This window comes from Hemibagrus wyckioides, linkage group LG08 (assembly GCF_019097595.1).
Source record: "Hemibagrus wyckioides isolate EC202008001 linkage group LG08, SWU_Hwy_1.0, whole genome shotgun sequence".
NCBI lineage: Eukaryota > Metazoa > Chordata > Actinopteri > Siluriformes > Bagridae > Hemibagrus > Hemibagrus wyckioides.
This window is the reverse complement of record NC_080717.1, coordinates 24,344,376-24,355,757: the sequence shown is the minus strand read 5'-3', so window position 1 is coordinate 24,355,757 and position 11,382 is coordinate 24,344,376. Positions and strand designations below refer to the sequence as shown.

The 11,382-nt window shown below is 38.7% G+C and overlaps 1 protein-coding gene across 4 annotated transcripts in view; it reads right to left on the bottom strand.

Moving 5' to 3' along the window:
• Positions 1–268: 268 nt before the first annotated feature.
• Positions 269–11,382, bottom strand: part of LOC131357335 (cytosolic carboxypeptidase 4) — a 124,975-nt gene continuing 113,861 nt past the window's right edge. For all 4 annotated transcript variants that reach the window (XM_058396256.1, XM_058396257.1, XM_058396258.1 and 1 more), the window contains one exon: positions 269–3,149. In XM_058396256.1, coding sequence (XP_058252239.1) covers positions 2,882–3,149 — 268 coding nt within the window. In that variant the 3' untranslated portion in view covers positions 269–2,881. The remainder of the gene's footprint in view (positions 3,150–11,382) is intronic.

Genomic DNA, 11,382 nt, shown 5'->3' with positions numbered 1-11,382 from the left:
ATTCCTCGAGTATAACTAGCTGGTTAATGTTACATTCACCAGAATACATCCCATTAACCTGTTGCTAGACAACACTACGGCACTTCCAACAAATAAACAAATAAATGAATGAATAAATAAATAAATAAATTAATTAATTAATTAATTAATTAATTAATTAATTAATTAATTAATTAATTAATTAATTAATAAATAAATAAATAAATAAATAAATAAATAAATAAATAAATTAATTAATTAATTAATTAATTAATAAGGCAAGAAAAACTGGTGACAGATGAAAGCATGAAAAAACAATCAGAAATAATTTCAGAGTTTATTTTAGTTTTATTTTTCAATGCAGTTTTTAACAATTCTCCTTAGAGACAGGAGACTGCATGATGTGTGTTTGTTTTTAGATTATTTTAGAGTCAGTGTTTGTGTGTGGATATGTGTGTGGATATGTCTGTATTTGTGTTTGTGTGTGTTTGTGTGTGTGTGCGTGTGTATGTGTGGATATGTCTGTGTGTGTATATGTGTATGTATGTGTGTGCGTGTGCGCATGTGTATGTGTGTGTGTCTGTGTGTGTGTGTGGATATGTCTGTATTTGTGTTTGTGTATGTGTGTGTCTGTGTGTGCCTGTGTGTGTGCGCATGTGTATGTGTGTGTGTCTGTGTGTGTGTGTGTATATGTCTGTGTGTGTATATGTGTATGTATGTGTGTGCCTGTGTTTGTGTGTGTGTGTCTGTGTGTGTATGTGTGTGTATATGTGTATGTATGTGTGTGCCTGTGTTTGTGTGTGTGTATGTGTGTGTATATGTGTATGTATGTGTGTGTCTGTGTGTGTCTGTGTGTGTATGTGTGTGTATATGTGTATGTATGTGTGTGCCTGTGTTTGTGTGTGTGTGTCTGTGTGTGTATGTGTGTGTATATGTGTATGTATGTGTGTGCCTGTGTTTGTGTGTGTGTATGTGTGTGTATGTATGTGTGTGTCTGTGTGTGTCTGTGTGTGTATATGTGTATGTATGTGTGTGCCTGTGTTTGTGTGTGTGTGTCTGTGTGTGTATATGTGTATGTATGTGTGTGCCTGTGTTTGTGTGTGTGTGTCTGTGTGTGTATGTGTGTGTATATGTGTATGTATGTGTGTGCCTGTGTGTGTCTGTGTGTGTATGTGTGTGTATATGTGTATGTATGTGTGTGTCTGTGTGTGTATGTGTGTGTATATGTGTATGTATGTGTGTGCCTGTGTTTGTGTGTGTGTGTGTCTGTGTGTGTATGTGTGTGTGTGTTTAAATAAAGCACACACAGTGACAGTATCAGTAAATGCTACAGAATCGTACAGTAAAGTGATGATACACAGGTTCCAGTATCAGTAAGTAAAGCAGAAGCGGGGTAGAATCTAACTCTCGCTGGATGAAGTGCTGCTGTTGTGTCATTTTAGTAAACTTTTAGAATAAATGAACAAGCATTTAAAAATTTTATATAGAAAATGATTTGACAAAATAATTTAGAAACAACCCGAGGTGTAACATTCAGCTCCTTTTTAAATACTGTTTACGTCTCAGAAATAATAATAATAATAATAATAATAATAATAATAATAATAATAATAATAATAATAATAAACATTAAACATTGATCAGTTTTCTGTAGTGTAGAGAGGAAATAATTCTATTATTTTAATTATTTAAATTTCATTTTATTTCATTAATCCGTCATCATCAGACCTTCAGCTGGTGTAACTTCAAGGAGCTTTGGAATAAAAATAAAAATAAATAAATTGTGGTAAATAATGGCGTGTCTCACAGCGAGATGTTTCCAGGGTTTAAGTGTCAGAGTTGTGTCACTGCTATTTCTGCAGAAAAAAAAAGGGATGAAATGATCTTGTAATTACTTTCTCAACTTCCTCCCCATCCTTTTCTAACGGAACAAAATGTTCCACTTGGAATTAGCAAATGTTCTGCGTCTCTCTAAAATGTGCATGTTTACTGATCAAGCACATCCCTAGTGCAAAAGCTATCTTCATTCATTAAAGGTGGAAAAAAAATGAGCCAAATATTTGAAATAAACAACTTCAGAACCTTTGTAAGCACCGGTGGGCGGGAACTCGCTACGCTAGCTACATTATTGCAAATAAAGTTTATTTGCTTGTATGTTTAGAAGTTTATAAAGTTTATTTATTGGATCAATTTTTGTTTTCTGGTCATTTATCTGATCTGAAATCAGTGTGTTTGAGGCTGCTGGTTGCTCAGCTCATTAATATGCGGACACATTTGAATATTCAACAGGCATGTTATTCAGGGACAGCCGGAGTTCAACTCAGAACTCGGAAATTTCGACGGAATTCCCACTTGGAAAAGTTTTACGCCTTTTTTTTTTTTAAATAATTGATCGACATACAGATGCTTTCATTGATTAAATCTAGAACATTCTTTGTCCAGTTCTGAGATCATCTCTGGTATTTCTATCGTTTGCTGGTTAATTTGTTTGCTTGTTGTTTATAAAATTCAAGGTTTAATTTTCCCTCAGAGGTCAGTTGAATATAGCGTACGATATCACTAATTTGAACATCATCACATTTGTTTGACGGGGGAAATGTTACGTAAGCTTATAATTAAGTCTTTCTCTTTTTTCCCTCTGAAGTTGTGTTCATTGTGAGTAAAGTCTCTAGCTCTGCTTGTTATTAGCTTCATTTAGCCTCCTAGCTTCACAACTAAAGAATTAACGCTACACAGCACGACTATATTAATATGGACATATTCACTAGTTGCTCATTAGCTGCCAGTACTTTGTGGTTGTGTCCATCTACAGAGGTTTGTTACATGCGACGCTGCTCTCGTTAAAGCTCTCCTCAATAATTAAAGCCTAAATATTCTAATGATGCTTATTTTCCTCCAGCTCCTAACTCAGGTAGGTGTTGTTGATATCGATGTTGTTGCTGCTCTTGAGGCTCAGAGTCTCTAACGAATCCTGACGACAGGCGTGAGGAAACACGGCCGACTTCCTGCGCCGGCTTTTCCTGCTGCCGTCTTCATCGTCCTCATCATCCTCATCAGTGCTGGACATGTTTCTGTCGATTTCTTCGTCCCGCTCGTTAGCGCTGAACTTCTCGCTGTAGGACGTGTACTCGATGGTCTCTACGCATGGAGGCTCGTCGTCCTCGAAGCAGCTGCGAAGAGAAAGACAGCGAGATTAGAGACGAGATACGAAACGATTTTAATTAAAGATACCAGCGTCTCCACTGAGAGGAATAAATATTTTCGGGTAAAAAGAGATTAGCATGAATTAGCTACTTCAGGTAGCTAGATTTAACACTTCGGATAAAAACAATTACTTAACAAGTAAAAAACATGACTATAATGACTATATCCATTTCTGATATTCTCATTCATTTTTCACATTCGCTGAGCTAATATTAGTGCCTTTACTGTTTTGTACCATTGTTACGTTATTACACTGTTGCTGCTGGTGTGAAAAAGTATAAAATAAGAGTAGTTTTTGTGATCATCATCATCATCATCATCATCAACATCGCATTATCACATCATCATCAAATCATACCAAATCACATCACATCATCACCATCACCATCACATCATCATCATCACATCTTCATCATCATGACTTTAAATCACATCACATCCTCATCATCATCATCATCATCATCAGCACATCTTCATCATCACATCAGCAGCAGCAGCACATCATCATCATATCTTCACCATTATCATCAGTATCATCATCACATCATCATCAAATCACATATTATCATTATCACATCATCATCAAATCACACCAAATCACATCACATCATCATCATCATGACTTTAAATCACATCACATCATCACCATCATCATCACATCTTCATCATCATGACTTTAAATCACATCACATCATCACCATCATCATCACATCTTCATCATCATGACTTTAAATCACATCACATCATCACCATCATCATCACATCTTCATCATCATGACTTTAAATCACATCACATCATCACCATCACATCATCATCATCATGACTTTAAATCACATCACATCATCACCATCACATCATCATCATCATGACTTTAAATCACATCACATCATCACCATCACATCATCATCATCATGACTTTAAATCACATCACATCATCACCATCACATCATCATCATCATGACTTTAAATCACATCACATCCTCATCATCATCATCATCACATCATGTCACGTCACCTCACACCAGATCACATCACCATCATCATCACATCTTCATCATCATGACTTTAGATCACATCACATCCTCATCATCATCACATTGTCAAGATGTTATAGCTACATTAGTAATAATAATAATAATAATAATAATAATAATAATAATAATAATAATAATAATAATAATTTCTCATCAGACTCCATCAGATCTCAGAGGAATGTGATTGTATCAGTGATTAACAGACGAGTGAATGAAAGGATCAGACGATGGAACACACTGCAGTCCGATTTCTCAGCTCTGATCCTTTTACACATTCATTCCACCGATACTCTTCAAATTTATTAATCACAAAAATAATAATAATAAAAAATAGAACAGCTCCTGACCTTCAGCAAGAGGCGTGAACATTAAACCCAGTCACACACTAATCAGATAAAACCACTCACACACACACACACTCACACACTCACACACTCACACACTCACACACACACACTCTCACACTCACACACACACACACACATGCACACCCCTGGAGAATACGAGTGTGTGTGGTTTGTGAGATGGTCGCACTGATTCACCCTGTCCTGCCCTGTAGGGGTGTGAGTGTGTGTGTGTGTGTGAGAGAGAGTGTGTGTGTGTGTGTTTGTGTTTTCACTCTGTGTGGAAATTAAAGGGAAAATAAAACCAGGTGAGGAGAAACGTTGTATTTTTTCTTAGCGATTATTGAGTGGAGATGAGATGAGACGAGACGAGACGAGACGAGACGAAACGAGACGAACTCCTCGGTAGGGGTTCGAGACACAAGACGTTGACCTTTCGAAAAAACACACCACGTCATCCTGCTGGCAAATACAAAGCAATTTGGTGTGCGGTGCAGCGACACGAGTTTTACAACACATCAAGGACAAACACTGAACATTAACAGTGTGGGGCGACAAAACGGAACCACACACACACACACACACACACACACACACACATACACACACACACACACCCCATGCCTTATTATTATTAGTAGTAGTAGTATAAGTGGAAAGGTTCTGCATCTTAAGGGTACAAATAAATGTAAAAATGAGATTCAACAAAATAAATAACTAAATAGGTTACTGCTTATAGGTTAGGTTAGTGTGTGTTTGTGTATCCAGTGTGTGTTTGTGTATCCAGTGTGTGTTTGTGTATCCAGTGTGTGTTTGTGTATCCAGAGTGTGTGTTTGTGTATCCAGTGTGTGTTTGTGTATCCAGTGTGTGTTTGTGTATCCAGTGTGTGTTTGTGTATCCAGAGTGTGTTTGTGTATCCAGAGTGTGTGTTTGTGTATCCAGTGTGTGTTTGTGTATCCAGAGTGTGTTTGTGTATCCAGTGTGTGTTTGTGTATCCAGTGTGTGTTTGTGTATCCAGTGTGTGTTTGTGTATCCAGAGTGTGTGTTTGTGTATCCAGTGTGTGTTTGTGTATCCAGTGTGTGTTTGTGTATCCAGTGTGTGTTTGTGTATCCAGAGTGTGTGTTTGTGTATCCAGTGTGTGTTTGTGTATCCAGTGTGTGTTTGTGTATCCAGAGTGTGTTTGTGTATCCAGAGTGTGTGTTTGTGTATCCAGTGTGTGTTTGTGTATCCAGTGTGTGTTTGTGTATGCAGTGTATGTGTTTGTGTATCCAATGTGTGTTTGTGTATCCAGTGTGTGTTTGTGTATCCAATGTGTGTTTGTGTATCCAGTGTGTGTGTGTGTGTGTATCCAGTGTGTTTCTGTACCCAGTGTGTGTTTGTGTATCCAATGTGTGTTTGTGTATCCAGTGTGTGTGTGTGTGTGTATCCAGTGTGTTTCTGTATCTAGTGTGTGTTTGTGTATCCAGTTTGTGTTTGTGTATCTAGTGTGTGTTTGTGTATCCAGTTTGTGTGTGTTTCTGTGTGTTTCTGTACCCAGTGTGTGTTTCTGTATCCAGTGTGTGTTTGTGTATCCAGTGTGTGTGTGTGTGTTTCTGTATCTAGTGTGTGTTTCTGTATCTAGTGTGTGTTTGTGTATCTAGTGTGTGTTTCTGTACCCAGTGTGTGTTTGTGTATCCAGTCTGTGTTTGTGTATACAGTTTGTGTGTTTCTGTATCTAGTGTGTGTTTCTGTATCTAGTGTGTGTTTCTGTATCTAGTGTGTGTTTCTGTATCTAGTGTGTGTTTGTGTATCTAGTGTGTGTTTGTGTATACAGTTTGTGTGTTTCTGTATCTAGTGTGTGTTTCTGTACCCAGTGTGTGTTTGTGTATCCAGTGTGTGTTTGTGTATACAGTTTGTGTGTTTCTGTATCTAGTGTGTGTTTCTGTACCCAGTGTGTGTTTGTGTATCCAGTGTGTGTTTGTGTATACAGTTTGTGTGTTTCTGTATCTAGTGTGTGTTTCTGTATTTAGTGTGTGTTTCTGTACCCAGTGTGTGTTTGTGTATCCAGTGTGTGTTTGTGTATACAGTTTGTGTGTTTCTGTATCTAGTGTGTGTTTCTGTATCTAGTGTGTGTTTCTGTACCCAGTGTGTGTTTGTGTATCCAGTGTGTGTTTGTGTATACAGTTTGTGTGTTTCTGCATCTAGTGTGTGTTTCTGTATTTAGTGTGTGTTTCTGTACCCAGTGTGTGTTTGTGTATCCAGTGTGTGTTTGTGTATACAGTTTGTGTGTTTCTGTATCTAGTGTGTCTTTCTGTATCTAGTCTGTGTTTCTGTATCTAGTGTGTGTTTCTGTATCTAGTCTGTGTTTGTGTATACAGTTTGTGTGTTTCTGTATCTAGTGTGTGTTTCTGTATCTAGTGTGTGTTTCTGTATCTAGTGTGTGTTTGTGTATACAGTTTGTGTGTTTCTGTATCTAGTGTGTGTTTCTGTATCTAGTGTGTGTTTGTGTATACAGTTTGTGTGTTTCTGTATACAGTTTGTGTGTTTCTGTATCTAGTGTGTGTTTCTGTATCTAGTGTGTGTTTGTGTATCCAGTTTGTGTGTTTCTGTATCTAGTGTGTGTTTGTGTATCTAGTGTGTGTTTCTGTATCCAGTGTGTGATTGTGTATCCAGTTTGTGTGTGTTTCTGTGTGTTTCTGTACCCAGTGTGTGTTTCTTTCCCTCCATCTTCCCTCCGCTTTCTTTCCATTTTACCTATTTATTCCCTCTATTCTCCCTCTGTTTTCCCTCAGTTTTCTCTCCATTTTCCGTATATTTTCCTTCCTTATTCCCTCCATTCTCCATCAGTTTGCCCTCAGTTTTCCCTCAATTTTCCCTAGATTTTCCCTCCATATTGCCTCCATTCTCCCTCAGTTTTCTGATTTGTGGTTTATTGCTGAAGACATCCTCAAAGCCCCGTGTGATTTATTTATTATTCATATGTTTAGCGTTCAGCAGCCCTGTGGAGCCCATCAGGAGTCACATTCAGGACCAGACGACAAACACAAGCTCACGCTGATGCTTCACACACACACACACAAACACACACACACACACACACACATGTAATCGCACTACAGTCCGTGTTTTGTGACAGAAAATAAAATAAAAGTTGTGTAGTGAAGTTAGGATTCTGGACCCTTTGGTGTAAACTACATTAAAAAACATCATTATTAGCATTTATTAAGATGTTCATGCTAATTTAGCAAAGGATTAGCTCATGCAGGTAGCGTTCACTTTATTTCACCTGGTCGAAAACAGACACAGACATTCTGTGAATTTAATGAAGGGGAAAATGATTCTGCTGAACAGATTAGCTTCCTCAGAATGCTAACGCTGCACATTTCAACCCTCTGTTTCTGTTTCAAATCTAATTAACGTCGGCATCAGAGGAGACCACTGAAGCCTGAAACTCAGAGTCGAGCTTGTAATTAAGCGGCCATATTTGTTTTTCCCTTTAAAACACAATCACGCTGGGTATATAAAGAACAAAGCAGGAATGAAAGATAGACCCTGTGGGAACCAGCATGCATGTGGATGAGCTAGTGCTGAGTATTTAGCCAGGATTAGCTTCTGCCCTTCTGTCATACTGCGCTAATCTGGGGGTGCTAGCGTTGCTATGCTAGGAAAGCTAATCCAGTGTTAACACTGGAATTGGGCTCAAATTTTGCAAACCAGCTTCAGACAGACAGACAAACAGAGAGACAAACAATGGGGTAAATACAGAGAGAGAGACAGACAGATAGACAATGGTGTAAATACAGACAGACAGAGATAAGCAGACAGAGAGACAATGGGGTAAATACAAACAGACAGAGAGACAGACAGACAATTGGGTATATATAAACATACAGAAACAGACAATAGGGTAAATACAGACAAACAGACAGATAATGGGGTAAATACAAACAAAGAGACAGACAGAGGATCGGGTAAATACAGACAGACAGACATACAGATAATGGGATAAATACAGACATACAGACAGACAATGGGGTAAATACAGACAGACAGACAGATAATGGGGTAAATACAAACAAAGAGACAGACAGAGGATTGGGTAAATACAGTCAGACAGACATACAGATAATGGGATTAATACAGACATACAGACAGACAGACAGACAATGGGGTAAACACAGACAGACAGACAGACAGACATACAATGGTGTAAATACAGACAGACAGAGAGACAATGGGGTAAATACAGACAGACAGACAGACAGACAGACAGTGGGGTACATTCAGACAGACAGACAGATAATGTGGTAAATTCAGACAGACAGACAGACATACAATGGTGTAAATACAGACAGACAGAGAGACAATGGGGTAAATACAGACAGACAGACAGACAATTGGGTATATACAAACATACAGAAACAGACAATGGGGTAAATACAGACAGACAGACAGACAGACAGACAGACAATGGGGTAAATACAGACAAACAGAGAGACAGACAATGGGGTAAATGCAAACAGACAGACAGACAATGGGGTAAATACAAACAAAGAGACAGACAGAGGATCGGGTAAATACAGACAGACAGACATACAGATAATGGGATAAATACAGACATACAGACAGACAATGGGGTAAATACAGACAGACAGACAGATAATGGGGTAAATACAAACAAAGAGACAGACAGAGGATCGGGTAAATACAGACAGACAGACATACAGATAATGGGATAAATACAGACATACAGACAGACAGACAGACAATGGGGTAAACACAGACAGACAGACAGACAGACAGACAGACAGACAGACAGACATACAATGGTGTAAATACAGACAGACAGACAGACAATGGGGTAAATACAGACAGACAGACAGACAGACAATGGGGTAAGCACAGACAGACAGACAGACAGACATACAATGGTGTAAATACAGACAGACAGACAGACAATGGGGTAAATACAGACAGACAGACAGACAGATAATGGGATAAATACAGACATACAGACAGACAGACAGACAGACAATGGGGTAAACACAGACAGACAGACAGACAGACATACAATGGTGTAAATACAGACAGACAGACAGACAATGGGGTAAATACAGACAGACAGACAGACAGACAGTGGGGTAAATTCAGACAGACAGACAGATAATGTGGTAAATTCAGACAGACAGACAGACAGAGACATACAATGGTGTAAATACAGACAGACAGAGAGACAATGGGGTAAATACAGACAGACAGAGAGACAATGGGGTAAATACAGACAGACAGACAGACAGACAGACAATGGGGTAAATACAGACAAACAGAGAGACAGACAATGGGGTAAATACAGACAAACAGACAGACAATGGGGTAAATACAGACAGACAGACAGATAATGGGGTAAATACAAACAAACAGACAGACAGAGGATCGGGTAAATACAGACAAACAGACAGCCAGACAGACAATGGGATAAATACAGATAGACAGACAATGGGGTAAACACAGACAGACAGACAGACAGACATACAATGGTGTAAATACAGGCAGACAGACAGACAATGGGGTAAATACAGACAGACAGACAGACAGACAGACAGATAATGGGGTAAATTCAGACAGACAGACAGATAATGGGGTAAATTCAGACAGACAGACAGATAATGGGGTAAATTCAGACAGACAGACAGACAGACAGACATACAATGGTGTAAATACAGACAGACAGAGAGACAATGGGGTAAATACAGACAGACAGACAATTGGGTAAATACAGACAGACAGACAATGGGGTAAATTCAGACAGACAGACAATGAGGTAAATTCAGACAGACAGACAATGGGGTAAATTTAGACAGACAGACAGATAATGGGGTAAATACAGACAGACGGACAGATAATGGGGACAGAGAGAGACAGAGAGACAGGGAGGCAGACAGAGAGACAGATAGGCAGACAGACAGAGGGGCAGATAGAGAGAGAGAGAGAGAGAGAGACAGAGAGGCAGACAGACAGGCAGAGAGTGAGACAGACAGAGAGGCAGAGAGTGAGACAGTCAAACCGACAGAGAGACAGACAGAGAGGCATGCAGACAGACAGAGAAGCAGACAGACAGACAGAGAGTCTGTGAAGAAACTCTGAGAAATGTTTTTTTGTGTTTGTTAGAAATGAAGACCAGAGAGAAAAAGAGAAAAAAGAGAAATGTCTTGCGGTTATTAAACTGTTATAAATGCAGACTGAGCCTTCATGTTTGTAATGAAATATTGAGCTGCACTTAATCTCACTTTCCTCCGTGACGTCTGAAGTTTCATGAGAAACATACAAACCATTTAAGTTCATAAAATTAAAAACAAAGGGAAGGTGTGGAGAAATATTTACAAAAAAGGCGCAAAGAAAAGATCATAATTGCTTCCTCAAATCCATATTTATAGATCTGGTGTTGGGGAAAACACACACACAATAACACACACACACACACTAACACACACACACGCACACACACAATAACACACACACACACAATAACACACACACAAGCCATTAGCAGAAGATATTCACAGACACTTTAATGGAGACTCCATGAGACAGAGTTATAATTATTCTGTTTATACATAAATCTATGAAGTCTAAAGGATGGAATCGATGACATCACTGAGCTTTGGCTCTAAAACGTCACTGCAGAGTCGATAGAATTGAACGCTGCTTGAAACACAGATGCTTTTAGCCTGAACTGATGTAGCATCAAAAACAGGCTAAAGAAGAAGAGCAGATGTCTTTATTTGAACACACACACACACAAAAACACACACACAAACATTTTTGTCATTTATTGATAG